The 15,551-nt window shown below is 48.7% G+C and overlaps 5 protein-coding genes across 5 annotated transcripts; 3 read left to right on the forward strand and 2 right to left on the reverse strand.

Annotated features, from left to right (window-relative positions):
- Nucleotides 1-2,261: 2,261 nt before the first annotated feature.
- On the forward strand, nucleotides 2,262-4,795 carry AUEXF2481DRAFT_44841 (uncharacterized protein). Its single transcript, XM_013483688.1, has 3 exons — nucleotides 2,262-3,269; nucleotides 3,343-4,118; nucleotides 4,175-4,795. Exons 1-3 carry the CDS (start codon nucleotides 2,285-2,287, stop codon nucleotides 4,628-4,630), a joined length of 2,217 nt encoding a protein of 738 aa, XP_013339142.1. The 5' UTR covers nucleotides 2,262-2,284; the 3' UTR covers nucleotides 4,631-4,795.
- Nucleotides 4,796-6,794: 1,999 nt separating this feature from the next.
- Nucleotides 6,795-8,529, reverse strand: AUEXF2481DRAFT_44843 (uncharacterized protein). The gene has a single exon (XM_013483689.1). The coding sequence runs from the start codon at nucleotides 8,117-8,119 to the stop codon at nucleotides 6,929-6,931; it is 1,191 nt and encodes a 396-aa protein (XP_013339143.1). The 5' UTR covers nucleotides 8,120-8,529; the 3' UTR covers nucleotides 6,795-6,928.
- Nucleotides 8,530-9,582: 1,053 nt separating this feature from the next.
- On the reverse strand, nucleotides 9,583-10,736 carry AUEXF2481DRAFT_44845 (uncharacterized protein). Its single transcript, XM_013483690.1, has 2 exons — nucleotides 10,167-10,736; nucleotides 9,583-10,053 (listed from the first exon to the last, which is right to left on the reverse strand). Exons 1-2 carry the CDS (start codon nucleotides 10,434-10,436, stop codon nucleotides 9,652-9,654), a joined length of 672 nt encoding a protein of 223 aa, XP_013339144.1. The 5' UTR covers nucleotides 10,437-10,736; the 3' UTR covers nucleotides 9,583-9,651.
- Nucleotides 10,737-11,391: 655 nt separating this feature from the next.
- Nucleotides 11,392-13,361, forward strand: AUEXF2481DRAFT_48606 (uncharacterized protein; the record flags this gene model as incomplete). The annotated part of the gene is made up of 3 exons (XM_013483700.1): nucleotides 11,392-11,397; nucleotides 11,757-13,259; nucleotides 13,281-13,361. 3 exons carry the CDS (start codon nucleotides 11,392-11,394, stop codon nucleotides 13,359-13,361), a joined length of 1,590 nt encoding a protein of 529 aa, XP_013339154.1.
- Nucleotides 13,362-13,606: 245 nt separating this feature from the next.
- AUEXF2481DRAFT_532721 (uncharacterized protein) lies at nucleotides 13,607-15,492 on the forward strand. The gene has a single exon (XM_013483712.1). It carries the CDS (start codon nucleotides 13,852-13,854, stop codon nucleotides 15,349-15,351), a length of 1,500 nt encoding a protein of 499 aa, XP_013339166.1. The 5' UTR covers nucleotides 13,607-13,851; the 3' UTR covers nucleotides 15,352-15,492.
- The last annotated feature ends 59 nt before the right edge of the window (nucleotides 15,493-15,551 follow it).

Genomic DNA, 15,551 nt, shown 5'->3' on the forward strand with positions numbered 1-15,551 from the left:
AAAAACTTTAACCTATATTTTATTTTAATTTAGATACTAGACTCTATTTCTAATAGCCTTATTCTTATATATATACTTTAAGATATAGTATTTATAAGCTATTAGTAAAAATAGACTAAATACTTTTTTAGACCTTACTTAAAGTTAGTTAAAATACTTTTTTAGAATACTTTTTTAGAATACTTTTTTAGACTAAACTTTTTAAATACTTTTTTAGACTAGGACCTTCTAAAAGAGCATTAGATTCTAGAATTAGGGCTGTTTCTGCTCTACGATTAGTCCTCCTTATTATATAGTATAGCTAAGAAAAAAGCACCTAGAGCTCCTTCTTCCGCTCTCTTAGTGCGCTTCGACACTAACACGGTTTAGTACCGATTCGAACCGTAGTCCTCGGCTTACTCCGGTAACGCTAAGGCCTAGCTTCGCGCTTCTATAGCATTATCTGCTATTCCGCGCTCGCGCTCTTCTTACTCTAGTATACGATAGTCTTTAAATTAAACTGCAATTATTAGACCTTATTACTTCTTACTTATATAGTAGTCCTATTATAGTTTTTCGATAGTTTCTTATTATTACTTAATAAGATAATTCGATAGTTATAGCTTATATTATAACGGAGAAGGATTCTTTTTATCGTTATAAATCCGAGAAAGGTATAAGATTAGAGCTCTCGAGAGTAATAATCGGCGAGTATTATAAGGTATAGACTATAAAGTAAACCTACCTATAATAATCTTAGACCTTATATAAGATTCGGTACCTCGTATAGATATATATTAAGCTTTAAGCTAATTAGCGCCCTTATCGATATTAGGCCTTATAGCTTATATATTATTATTAAGCTACGAATAGGTTATATCTAGCTATATCCTAATAGTACTAATAAACTTCGGGAGGGCGCCGTATCTAGTAAGTATTATAGCCTTAGGAGATTAGTAAGTAGAATCCTCTTAATAATATATAGTATCCGTTTTTAGTAATCTTACTAAGGCTCGTTACGATATAATCCGCTTTTAGGCTCCCGTACTATTCTTAAGATATATTTTAAGGACGTAGTAGATATAGCCTACGATCGCCGAGTAATCTATTAAGTTAAGTATCTACTACGAATAATACTAAGTAAGGAAATAAATAGGCCGTAGCTTATAGCTATAGGATACCTTAGCTATACTTTAACGACGCTTTATTATAAAAAGTAGATTATTAAGGCATTTTAGTCTAGTATATACTTAGTTTTTATATCCGTCTAACCTTTAAACTCTAGACTCGTAGGTCGTACTCGTATCTTCGTAGTTAGATAATACGAGCGAGTAGGTTAGTACTTATAAAATAAGATAATAAGGATTATCTAACTATACTAGTTTTAGTCGATACTTATCTATAATAAGTTAAAAGAGACTTTCTTTACCCTTCTTTACTAATCTCGCTTTCTAGGTTTAGAGATCGCCTACTAATTTAAAGCTTATTAGAGTAAAGGTTTTAGCTCTTATAAAGTAAAGGTTTTAGATTAGAGCTATTACTTTAGACCCTAATTTTATATAGGGTTTTAAAAGGTTTTAAGTTAAAACCTTTATTACCTAATATTAGTAGTAGCGTCGCCTTTAGTATACTACTAATTTAGAGTAAGGACCGAGATTAATATATAGGTATAATAGAGTTTATAGGATAAGTTAACTTAAAAGATAGCTTATATAGTAAAAGCTATTTATAGCTTATTTAATAAATTAAAATTAAACTAAATTAAACCTAGAGTTAGTGATTTAAAAAGAAGGAAAGCTATTAGAATTATATAAGCTCTTAAGCTTACCTTTAAATATATAACTAGTCGAGTAGTAGTAATTAATTCTTAGCTTAAGCTAACTTATTAGTACTACTTCTAAGTTTATAAAGCTACGTTTTAAAAGTAAATATTACTAAAAATATCTCGAGGATAGTATTCCGGGCCTCTACTCCGTCTCGGTATAACGAAAGTCCGAAGGAATAAATGTCCGGTTACTATTATTCGCCCTTTCCCACGAATACGAAATATAGATAAGCGACAGATAGTGCAATTTATATAATAATACTAAGCCGAATAGCGGTTTTATACTCTTATAATATAAGTATCGCAATTAATTATAGGCGGACGGTTTACTAGGGTGTGTACATCTATAATCTAAGTTATGTAGGGGCTTACTAACGGTCTACTACGCACGTGACGCTTGTACGAAAGTGCGACTTGTCGAGATCAGCGACCGGAATTTCGCTTCATCTCGCAAATCCGCGCTGTAACTCTTGACGCACAATGTCAGCTGGCGCAAATCGCAAAAATGGCAAACAAGCGTCGTGTGAGCCTTGCAGGAGGGGCAAAGTGCGTTGCGACCATCGCATGCCAATCTGTGATCGTTGCCGACGTCGGAATATGGGCAGCGAATGCTGGTATCATCCCGCTCCTCTCACACGCCCGTCAAAACGCACTCGAACGTCGTCACCGGAGCGGACTGAAACTGACTACGCGGCGCCGGCTGCACAAACAGTCCCAGTAACCACAAGCGCGCCTCTCGGAACTCTTTCTGTTCATGCTGGTGCCGGAGATAGTGGACATGGCAACGTCTTGTTTACGACGATTGACCAAAGCAGAAGATCAACTCCATTGCTTCCATTGCTTTCGCTTCGAAGGCTTGATAACACCATTCCGCAGCATGTGCCTTTGACTGCAATTTACGATGATCGGGGTAACGAAACGCTTGATGGAGATCTGCGCTCCATAACTCGGATTCTGGGACACCTTCAACACTACAAGACCATCAGGACCCTCGTCACAGAATACTATTGTCTGGATCAGATCGCCGTCGTGCCCAGTCATCTGGTGTTGCCTGTGCTAGCCGACCTTGAACATCTCCAAGAAGACATCATGCATCAACAGGCAACAACTGACAATGCAGTCAGCACTGTCGATGAATCGGCAACAGCTCGACGTGTTCTCAATACTACATCCTCAAAGATGGCTCTCACCTCGTCCACCTCTTTAGCTGGATTCGTGGGCTTCTACAGCGGACCAAATTTGCGACTCGAATCCATCGGTCTGATATTCACCATTGCCGCTCGCGTAGCTCGGTTGGGACTTGCTCACCATGGTGAGATTGACCACAATTTTGTGCAAGCCATGTTCCAGTGTAGTGCAGAATGCTTGCGACTTGCGCGAGAATTAGCATCAGAGATGAATGACGTGATAATATGGTTGTCGTATGAGAACCTGCGCCTGTCTACAACCATCCAGGGCTATGCCGGTAAGTACATCGTCCTCTTGGGATCATCCTCTACTGTCGAGTTGTACGCTGAGTCGTATCTGCAAACTTGTAGGTTCGAATGTTTGGCGACGGCTTGGCGGTCTGTCCACAGACATCTTCGCCCTGGAGCTCCATCGTGAGGCGGCCATCGCGAAAGCTCCGGTTTTTCTTGCAGAATGTCGCCGAAGGGTCTTCGCAGCCGCATTCCATTGGGACAAGTTTCTTGCCGCGCTGTTTGATCGTCCGCCACGCATACCTGGCTACTATGCCGACTGTGCACCGCCGAGTGAGCTCACTGATGATCAGCTCTGCCTCACAAGACTCGGTTGCGACCCGGCCTCATTCGCACAAGCTGACGGATGGTCTGGCGGGGATTCCTGCTGTAGTGCCACTTGGATTCGAGCGCTATATCTTCTTTCACAGCTTCGGGACAAAGCGCTGGTCCATCACTTGAAACCTCTCAATGATGAGACGAGGCCTGAATTAGAGTCAGTACAGCCTGTTTGCTCCGGTCTCATCGGATCAATAATCTGTCGACTGACGACCATTCGCAGGAAGCTAGCGACACAATGTAAAGAGACTTGGCACTCACTCCCTACCCGTCTACGCTACGACCCTACGTGCTGGAAGTCTGATCTGGCACCCATCTCATGTCTCAGATCGGCGGAGGTCTACCTCACCTACCTGCAGACACAATTTCACATATATCGATTACTACAGAAGTTCAATGGAAGCTACTCGCCTCATCTGGTGGAGGCTTGCTCGAGTATCATTGAGACAACTCTTCAGATCGGCGGCTTACATGATAAAGCTGATCATCATCTGTACAGTGGCTTTAGGGCAAGTATTGTAAGTTCAACCGGCTAAATCGTGTGTTGGTTGTGTTTTGACTAATCGGAACAAAGGTGTTATGCTACGGTTTGCCAAGTGCGATAACCCTCATCAATGCGCTCAGAACTGCAAGAAGAAGCATGAATCGGGCGCAATTTGCTGATCTTGTTCGCCAGGTGTCAGTTCGACGCCTTTCGGTATTCATAGCCTTCTTGGAAGGGGTCTATCGTCCAGAGAACGCAAATCATGCACTTTGTATCAAGGCATCGGGACTGATGTCTGATGCTTTGGATGAAGTGCTCGAGTACCTGCTATCACTTGCAGCCAGCGAACCAGACATCACAGGGTCTGATTTGACCACTTATCTCCCGAACGAAACACAGATGGGATCGTCTAGCAAATATTTAGCGGCGATGGAAAATGCAGACAGCGCACTGGATAATTTGTTTGAGTGGAGTGCAGCTGATTTGATGGATATGAATGACTGGATGGACGGCATTGACTGGACAAATGCAAGTGGCGGTATCTGATTCGATCTACGGCTCAAACGGTACTGGTGAGATAGCGCGTACAAAATTCATGTCCTAGGTGCAGAATCCGATCCCCAGCTTGGGTTCGGCAAGTACATCATTGTCCCTCACCAAAGAGCAACTCCAATTCTATTCCGAGACTCCATCCCGGCATTATATCGTCCACTGTTTGTGCACCTCTACCCAGTCGAAGGATTGATGCCGATGAAACATGATGATCATACTCCACCTAGGCTGGAATGCAGTTTTTTTCTGTATTGCATCCCGAGTCTCATTCCGAAAATCTATTCCGGAATACCGGTGCATCACGTTTGCAGCACACCGCTTGCTATATAATCAGACTACATCGCCTTCGTTAAACACAATCATCTACAGCAACACTCTTCTAATTCAGCTTATACCCTCGTCTCCACGGAATTTCACTCTTGTGTTCTTGTTCTCTGTGCCTTGATCTTTTGCGACCCATCGTCTTGCCATCTTCAATTCTGTCTGAGACAATGACGATGAAGGAAACGTCCATCAAAAGCACAAGCCGCTATCTATTGAACACCGGAGAATCACAGGGGTTGAATTCGTACAACAGTCGCTACCTTGGTCCATCTTTTCTCACAATCACAATGCTTTCCTCAGACAAGCACAGCAATTTGCGTCATGCCATCGCATCCCTCAGAAACAGCGTAAGCATAACGACCTTGGACACTGAGCTCAAACGCTGACACCATTGCAGCCCTCGCACTATCAGACCATTCCAGACGCGCCCCCACCATCACCTTCAACAAGATCCCGGCCAAGGCAACTGGAGTCAATCACCGTCCGTGTGGTCAACGCCGCTCAAATGGTAGACTCGGTAAACAGAGAAGCAATGTTCTATTACATGGCGATGAAATAGTCTGCGAGAGTGATGTTGGTAGCTGCGGATATTGATCAAGGACTAATGACTTGGGCGAATACTTTCAGTCGGCTGATGCGAGGCAAGTTCGCGCAACTGTGTGGGTCTCGTCGCAAAGTATAATCTTGGTAGCATCACAGCGAAATACATTGGCCCCATACATCAAGTGTTGATCGCTGCAAATCATGTGTTTGTTCACCTCGGGGTAGGCGTCGGAATGACGAAACGGCCCGGAATAAGCGGAATGAGCGGAATACGATCTGGCTTGTCTGTATTCGTATCCCGGTTCGCAGTCCTGGTCTGGCTCACAACCATCCCTCGCGCGGAATTTTCGGCTTCTTTTGACTTATACGATTAATCCAAAGCTCAAGCGAGCAGGCGAGGCCTACTTTGCTTGAGCTGAGATCACGGTTATGAAGGCGGTCCCAAATTTGAGAGCCCATCATGAAGGCGACTGTGTAATGCAAAGATAAAGCACCCTGGCTTCACTATTTGCAAAGCGCAATATGCGCCCGACAAGTTGTCAGCCATCTGGCCAACAACAAGTCGCGTCGCTCGTCTGAATTAACACGTCGCATTGACACCGCAAGTCACAGAGTAATGTGATGAAGAAATCGCCCACTCGTCATCATACACATCGCTCCATCTGCAGGGACTCAGCTGGTTGTAAAACCGTGAAGCTTACCGACAGTACCAGTCCTCTGATCACGCAGACGGCAAACACCACCAAGCCTCCCCCGCCACCACGGCTGTTCCTCTTGAAGATGAGAAAGCTTGTGACAGACAAGATCAATAGAGCCATGCCACTGATGCGACATAACCAGGCCCTTTGATCGACACCTCACGGCCGAGCTCGTATTTTTCAAATTGAGTTTGAGATAAGGTTGATGGGTAGCAGATCTGGGGGTCTGATTTCTCCGATACGTTGTGACTCGTGAGCGACCTGCATTTTCCAGGTAAGACGGCGATCGCGGAGATCTCGCCGGTCGAGATTGGATGTCAGCTCTCTGCAAATTCGCAATGTCGCATTGCAGGTTGATGGTTGACAGACAAGGCAAATCGGCCGTGGACAGGTGCCTCCTCAGCTTCATCGCTCCGAGATCCCCCGCATTGTTTGGGTAAGGTCAAGTATTGTTTCCAGGTCGTACCCATCTGGAAGGCTGGTCGCAGAATACAATACAAGACATAAAATCAAACATGGAGAAGAGAACATTTGGATAAAACACAATTATATTCTTGGAGATAGCAGACATATGCACTACTTTTTGATCTCTTCCCATTTCAATGCGTTACTCATCGCATGCTATTCTATGCTTTGTTGAATAAGCGACACCTTCCACCGTCATGTAAAAATGCTCGCTTTGTCGCAGAGCCAGCCGTCAAAAGTCGTAAAAGTCGTAGTTTTGCATTTACTGAGTAGCGAAACCAAGCTGAGGGGTCGAGTTCTCCATGGAGAAGACAACAAACATAGCCTTGAGGAAAATGTCACCGAAGATGGAGATACCGGATCCAGCGCTGGACTGGAGACCGCCGAAGCACTGAGTGTTGGAAACCTGGGAGTACTTGATGTAGCTGCCGGGGACAGTGAACTTGCGGCCACCAATGACAGCGGAGAAGCTGGGAAGAGTAGCAGAGCAAGAGACGAGGTAACCACCCTGAGCATCGGAGTAGGTAGCGCTGGGGACCTGAGCGTAGTAGGCGCTGACAACGTTGTCGGGTACAAGGAGAAGGGTAGTTCCAGTGTCAGCGATGGCGGAGTAAGAGCTGGAGACGGTGGCACCGCTGCCAACAGAGTAACCAGTGGTGGTGAACTGCCAGAAGCCGTTTCTGGTGTTGACGGGAACGTAGGTGATGGCACCAGTGTACTTGGAGCTGTCAATGTAACCGAAGTCGTAGGATCCGGGGCCACCCTTCTTGAGATCGACGGTGAAGAGCTTGCGTGCAAGGGTGCTCTTGACAGAGTCGAAGAAAGTGGTCTGCTGGTCAGGGCTGACGGTGTTGATGGACGAGAAGGCAAGTCCAAGGAGACCATCGTTATCAGTGTCCTGCTGGAACTGAGCAGAGATGGAGGTGGCAGCCTCGACGGCCTGAGAAGTGGCAGTGACACCACCGACGACAACCTTGTCGGCGTAGACCTGACCGGATGCACCTGAGCCATCGCCGTAGCTGATGCTCCAGGACTCGCCGTTGAGCTTGCGGCCCGAGGCGGTGTTGTAGACAGCGTGACCTTGTCTCTGGGAAGAGGCCTGGAGAGTGGAGAAGACCCAGAGATCGGATGAACCAGTATCGAAGTCGAGGTTCATGGTTGTGCCACCAACGGAGACGGGGCAAAGGTACTCGACGTCGCCACCGTATGAGTTGGCAGTGACTGAACCACTCTGCTGAGCAGCAGCGGCGGCTCTCTGGACGTTGGTGGGAGGGGTACCGCCGTACTTGGAAATGGCCTTTGCGACGGCGATGGCAGGAGCAGCAACCTTGGTGTTGCCGTTGGCAATTTGAGGGACGCTGAACTTAACATTGGGCACGCTGACTCTGGGCTCAACAGGAGAAGCGACAGCGACAGCTGCAATGGCAGCAAGGGCAGCGAGAGTTTGCTGCATGATGAATGATGTAGAAGGATTGAAGACGAAGTGATTGAGTGAAGGTGATAATTGTCCTTGGTGGGAAGGGGAGCCGTGTTATATAGCTTGACCATCTCAAGCATTGCTCGACAGGCTCGGCTCAAGAGCGAGTAGCGGTCGCCTCCCGAGTCCTGCTCGGTGGTGTCAAGATTACCTGCATACCTCGAACGGCCAATGGTGTTGTAGAAAGTAGAGTTTGAAGAGTTACGGACGAAAGAACAGGGTAAAGAATCATGTAGAATTCACCCGCAGCTGCCTTTCCTGTCCTAAGCTACATATTAGCTTTGAAGCACAACTGTCCAAGGGCAGGGCAAGTAGAGCAGTGATAGACAGATCGACAGACCAAGACTCGGGTGATGAAAGGCAGTCGCTTAACTCGCATGTGCCCGGTGTGCTAAGAGGCGTGAAGCTATATGCTTGGTCCAGCTAAGAAGGCATAAGCTCAGACTAGCGACCGTGGGATGCAGGTCCGTGAGCGTGATTGTTCGTATGGACTGTGGGGATCTTCCACCGGCCGTAGATCTATCAGTAGAAACCAAGCCGGATTTGGAAGCTCGAAATGTTTCAGCGCGTGCACCCTCTCAAGCACCTCATCTTCTTCGGCCTCGGTCCATTTGTCGGGCAACTTGCAACTGAAGACCGACCACAATGCGAAGCTTGATAGGTCATGTAGCAAGATTGATTGCAAGAACGACGAGATCCAATCAGAGTGGAGTAAACGCGAGCGAGCAGCGAATGACACTGCGCTATATGCAAGAGACGTCTTGCGCTCAGAGAGCCGCTATGATGCTAATTGCGCCATCTCCGCACCTTCTCGAATCATGGAAGATGTGGCCATGCGTGCAGCATGAGCAGCGGTGAGTGGCGGGCGCCGGAGAAAGGCTCCCAAAGCATAGCGGCGCCGGTGGGCGTGGTGGCCAACACGGCTCTCGCACCTGCTTTGCCACACCCTCTCACGAGACGTTGGAGGTTTAAGCTAGCGAAAGATTTACAGCAAGAAAGTTATTTGCCAGGTTCATGACAGATGGAAGCTCGGGCTGCTCAGCAGGGCAAAAGTCGGGTTATCCCTCTAGTCGTGTTGATCTTTGTGAGGGAGGAGCTGAGATAACCGAGATGACCCCGTGTAATTCAAAAGCTTATCACATTGCGGGCCAGACCGCGCTGCCGCCGGTGACCTTGCGTGCGCAACAAACGCATGTGACATTGCAACCCTCAGAATCAACATTCATGCAAGCTTGATCATATCAGAGTCGAAAGCCAAAAGCCAATCGTCTGCCCCATGCTAGCGAGTTGTTTCCCAGAGAGGCAGGAGGATAGAATGTTGCGATAGTCAAGCGCAATTGGACATCGAAAGCCGACGCCTCTTGTGTGAGTTTAAGTGTTGAGTAGTATCGCGAATGAGCATGGCGCGGCATCACAAAGACACACATCAATGCATGCAAGCACGGAATAGAGATTCTCGGTTAGAAAGAAATGTGTCATTAGGTAATTACGGAAGGTGGATTGCGAGATCAAGCAGAGAAGGACTGAGCCTTGACAATGACAACATCCTCGATGGGTCTGTCGCCAGCGCCAGTTCTGACGGCTCCAATCTTCTGAACAACATCGAGACCGTCGACAACCTGGCCGAAGACGGTGTGCTTGCCGTTCAGGTGAGGAGTGGGAGCAAGACAGATGAAGAACTGACTGCCGTTTGTGCCAGGGCCGCTGTTGGCCATGGACAGGACACCGGCGCCAGTGTGCTTGAGCGAGCTGTCGAACTCGTCGGCGAACTTGCCGCCCCAGATGGACTCACCACCACGACCGGTGCCGGTGGGGTCACCGCCCTGGAGCATGAAGCCAGGGATGATGCGGTGGAAAATGACGCCGTTGTACTTGCCGGCGTCGGCGAGGCCTGCAAAGTTCTCGCAAGTCTGTATCACGGCGCATGTCAGTCTTGTCCGTCTTGATGTTTGGAGGCACGCGCTCTGCCTCTCTCTCTCTCTCCTTGCGTCGCGTCAAGTCTCGGACGCATAGCACGACTCACCTTGGGCGTCTTGTCGCTGTAGAGGGCGATGGTGATGTTGCCGTAGTTGGTCTCGAGCAGGACACCGGCGGGAGGGCCCTTGGAGACAGGCGCAGTGGTATTGGCGGTGGCGGCGGCTGCAGGGGTGCTGCTGGTGGTGGTCTGAGGAGCAGGTGCGGACGAGGTGGTCGTGGCAGGAGTGCTTCTCTCGCTCGTCGTGTGCGAGGGGGTGGTGGTCGACGACGACGAGTCGCTCTTGTCGTGCTTGAAGATCTTCTTGAGCTTGTCCATTGTGCTTGACTGATTTGGTGGATGTGGTGTGGTTTGGAAGGACTTGTTTGCGGCTATGAAGCGTCTGCCTTTCGACGCGTCAAAGTTGCTGACGGGAATCGGTGAGGAAAGAGCTCCTGTCTACGTCATTGTGGCAGTGAACTCAATCCAGGTGCATGACGATGCTCCAGCAGGTTTTTTCAACCATTCGTCCTGTCGCTCTTACGCGAGTTTACAGAGCAGCTGAGCGACTTCGTGATGTTTGCGGGGGCTCTGTTGCATGACAAGCGACGAGACTTGAGATGGGCTTCCCATTCTCTTTGCTCCACCTTGCACGCGCTTCAAGGGATGCGCTCACCGCACTGACAAGTTTCCGGTCGATCTCCCGAATACAGCTTGGCCAAGAGTCTGCTCCGCCACCTCCACTCCGCTCCGCTCAATGATGGAGACACGAATTCTTGCGTCAGGGTCTCCCGACTTTCTATGTTTTCCGTGTGTCCAGCATGAATACAGCGACCTATTGTGACAACTGCAAGCTTGATCGGAATCTAAATCCACCGTATCACCTGTGTACAAGTTTTCTTGCTGGCGATTACCATCATCAAGCCCTCAAAGTGCTAGTACTTCGATTTTCCAGAGATAGTGTCGGTGAGTTCTTGCTTTTGCTTCAGACTGCATTCGTCGACAAGTGACACAACGCGCACATAATTTGACCCTAAGTACTGCTTCTTTCTGCTCTGCCGACCACTCTCAAACAACAATTCGGATGTCACAGACTACGGATACGCATAGTCATATCCTTCATCGTGGATAGCTATGTCCGTGTCACCGACGAGTCTGGGGGCGACAGCCATGGCAAGATTTGCCCATGGGTAGAACACGAGAGTCGCGCATACCGCCAGCATTCCTAGCTGATATTGCAAATCTCCTGTCCTTGTTTCTACAGCTCACAGTCGCACGTCCTACGAGTGTCGCCATGTCAGTAAGAAGAGTCACTCGCCGCCTCCGCCCTCGTCCGAGCGCCAGGTTCCGCAGGTCTTCGACTTAACACCGATATCTGCGGCTGCTCATCGTCATCTCCTGCGCTAGCTTGCCGATTCCCGCTTTGCCGCTTCAAATCTCGAACCATTTTCGCGGGGTTGCAGCTCCCTCACCTCCAAAATTCTGTAAGGACCTTTGCCGAGTACCGGCGCGAGGAAGGGACGGCAATTTTACTTGCGGAGGGCTTGAATAGATTATTCAGCTCCTGCATGAGTCTCATACTAGAGAAATCCTCCTACCTGTTGTTCTGTCTTTTCTGTTTTGTTGTAACCATAGCATTTCCAACTGAACAACATGGAGCGCCTTGAACGCTTGCTTTCCCGACCGACGGCGAAACCGTATCGATCAAGGGATATCGAGGCTTCTGAAGAGCCATGGCTCAACGCCGATGGTCTACTGGACTTTTCTCCCGATGACAGGGAGAACCCCAAGAACTGGTCAACTGCTCGCCGATGGTACATTACAGTGGCATCGGTCATTCTAGTCGTTAACGCAACATTCGCCTCATCAAGTCCATCTGGCACTTTGACTGGAATTGCCACAGATCTACACGTCTCACGGGAAGCTGCCGGATTGGTTGTCACTCTCTTTCTTCTGGGTTACTGTGCTGGACCACTGGTTTTCGCACCCTTGTCCGAGTTTTACGGTCGCAGATGGATTTTCTACATCACCTTCACTCTCTATCTTGCATTCAACTTCCTCTGTGCATTCACACCCAACTTCGCTGGCCTTCTAGTCGGTCGATTCTTGACCGGCACTTTCGCAAGCTCATCTCTTTCTAATGCGCCTGGCGTTCTCGCCGACATTTGGGGTCCCATCGAGCGTGGCAATGCCATGGCCGCCTTCTCCATGATGACCTTCGTCGGACCCGCTCTCGGACCCGTCATTTCTGGTTTCCTGGAGTTGAAGGAAGACTGGAGATGGTGCTTCTATGTTCTGCTCTGGCTCGGAGGTTTCACCGAGATCTTGATGTTCACCATTCCAGAAACACTTCCGGCAATTGTCCTTCAAAACAAAGCAAGAAGGATCAGAGCGCTCAAGATCCCTGGGTACGAAAACGTCCAAGCTCCTGTCGAAGTCACTGATCGAACTCTTGGCTCTATGTTCGCTGTCGCCTTGACTCGTCCTTGGAGGATTCTCATCGATCCAATCTCATTCGCAGTGGCCGTCTATCTCGCAGTAGTTTACGCACTCCTGTACATGCTGTTCACAATTTACCCTATCGTCTTCCAACAAAAGCGCGGCTGGAACTCTGGAGTCGGTGAACTGCCGCTGATTGGTACTGCTGTCGGTGCAGTCATCGGTGGATCCATCATCTTTGCCGTCTCTGCACGCGACAGAAAGAGATTGGCCGCTGGTCACAAGGCTGTTCCTGAGGATCGTCTACCCGTCGCAATGATTGGCGGTGTCATGTTCCCAATCACCATGTTCTGGTTTGCCTGGACTGGAAATTTCAACAGCGTGCACTGGATTGTGCCCACAATTGCTGGAGTCTTCCTCTCCACCTCAATCCTGCTGATCTTCGTTGCATACCTCAACTACCTGACCGACACATATCTTATGTATGCAGCAAGTGCACTTGCAGCCAACACAGTCGCACGTTCAGCCGCTGGTGCAGCCGCCCCGCTATTCACACAGTACATGTTTGACGCTTTGGGTGTCGGTGGTGGTGGCTCTCTCATCGCTGGCGTGGCATGTCTACTTGCGCCCATTCCATTCATCTTCTACAAGTACGGAGGCCCCATCCGAGAGAAGTCCAAGTTTGCTCCGACGCCGCCAAAGAATGACGAGCCCAAAGAAGAGGTCCCGGCAGAAAATGACCAGAGCAATAGCAGCACCGATGTCTCTCGCGCGCCATCCCATACTTTGGAAGAGATTAAGCCAGAGAACAGCGCAACCTTTTGAGCAAGGTCAGCTGCAATGTGTATATACCCCAGAATCTATTATGATCATTTTTCACGACCACGCCAGCGCGCAATTTGTTCCTTTGCTGTGCAAGATTCATTCGCGCGGTCCTTCTTGCTGACCAACCACTCTGTTGAAAGACTAGATCTACAGTCATATTATGTGTCGGTTCCTGATCCAGAGCAACCATTGCGCCGGTATTTTTCTGTGGGTTCCTGTTCACTCGGCCGCACAGCGACTCCGGGGATGGCCAAAGCTTGCCTGAAGGGTCCACCTCTAATGAAATTGCACTATAGCAGCAGCCGCTACGAGACTCAAATAGCGAAAGACATTCTTGTTGAGAAGTTCGTAGTCTATTATTCGAGGTCAGGTTGAAGCTGTCGGGAGTATGTAAAGATAGCTTTGGCCGGCGGGTTTCCAGCCCGCAGCTTCCTTGTGCTCTTGTTCTCGTCACAACACGATTCTTCAGCATTCGCCAGAAGCACAAAACATGGACACTATTGTACCGCCGGCCAATGTGGTCTTCCCCTCTCCGAATGACGTGTTGAGGTCAGTCAGCACCACAGTCTCAGGGATTATGGACAGCATCGATGTGAATACCCCGCCAGCGCATACTTTGGAACTCTCTTGCGTGGAACAAGCAAACCCTCGTGGCTACACGCGGCCAATGTTCTTCTTTGCGACACCTCACACCGTCGATCAGATGGAGGTGGTCGAGATATTGCGCAAAGCTCTTGAGCCTACTCTCAGGGCCCTACCATCTCTTGCTTGTGAGATCGTGCCAGTAGAGGACGAGGGATCGCAAACTGGGAGAATTTCTCTCAAGCATGGCGACTTTGGCTCTTTGATCCTTAACGATATCCGAGGCACTTTCGCCTCTTATGAGGAGCTGCGAAAGCAAAAGTTCCCACAATCCCGTCTTGACCCCGACATACTTTGCGCCCGTGGCGTCTTTCCTATGCCAGGCGAGACGCAGCCTACATTCGTCCCTCAGCTGAACATCATTACTGGCGGCTTCATACTTGCGTTCCATACTCACCACACAACTTACGACGCCCAAGCTATCAATGAGATTCTGAGAGTCTGGTCGCAGAATTGTCGACACGTACAGAATGAAAGCTTGGCTCAATGTAGCACCCTTCCTGCTGAACAATTCGAACGAAGTGCTCACATTATCAGCCCCGAGCCGACAACAGAGAATGGCCGACCTGAGCATCATCCTGAATTCATAGTCGCACCTTCGAACCTATCATGGCCAGAAACAGCTTTCAGAGATACTCACAGACAACGCGTCTATCGCTTGTCTCCTCAAGCTCTCGCTGAGCTGAAGAACGATTGCACCGAAGCCGGTGACTCTTGGATATCGACCAATGATGCTGCAACGGCATTGATCTGGCGCTCGGTCGTTTGCGCTCAAGCTGATTTCACTACCTTACCTGAAGACGCAATGTCTCATCACATTGTAGTCGTTGACTTGCGTCTCCGCTCCGAGCCACCCTTGTCAAAGCATTATCCTGGCTGCCCGATGAACTACGCCAGGCCAGGCATGAAGCTACGCGACCTGTGCAGTTCGACCACTCTCGCCCCATTGGCTCGCGCTATCAGAGACCAAGTTGACGAGCGTACAACTGCATACACAAAATCCCTCATCACTCTTCTCAATTCCATACCTGGTTACGGCCATTTTGCTTGGACATCATTCCCCTCTCTTCTCACCACTGATTGTATGACATCGACATGGTACAAGCTCGACATACTGGATCTGGATTTTGGTCCTGCTATTGGCAAAATCGAGCGCGTCAGATATCCCACAGCGGGTTTGTTCAATGGCTTAAGTATGATCTACCCTCAGATCACAAGAGGAGCGCAAGAGGAATTGGGCATGGAAATAGCAATTGGCATGGAGAAGCAGCACTTTAAGAAATTGGACAAGGATCCAATTTGGTGCAAGTACGCCGAGTTGACTGATCCCGGGTATGATTGTATGTAAAGGCACTGGTGCTCACCTTCTTTCCATGTGTCATCAATTCCTTGGTCAACTCTTGAAGGGGACTTTTGGGGAGATAACGAGCTCGTCTACATCCTTGTATCACGGTGCTAATCAAATTTGTTCGCATGTACACCTTTTCATTGTTCTCTTATTCTGATGGTCTCTTTATGACAACAGTCCGGAGTACCTTCAGCAGTGAA

This window comes from Aureobasidium subglaciale (assembly GCF_000721755.1).
Source record: "Aureobasidium subglaciale EXF-2481 unplaced genomic scaffold scaffold_38, whole genome shotgun sequence".
NCBI lineage: Eukaryota > Fungi > Ascomycota > Dothideomycetes > Dothideales > Saccotheciaceae > Aureobasidium > Aureobasidium subglaciale.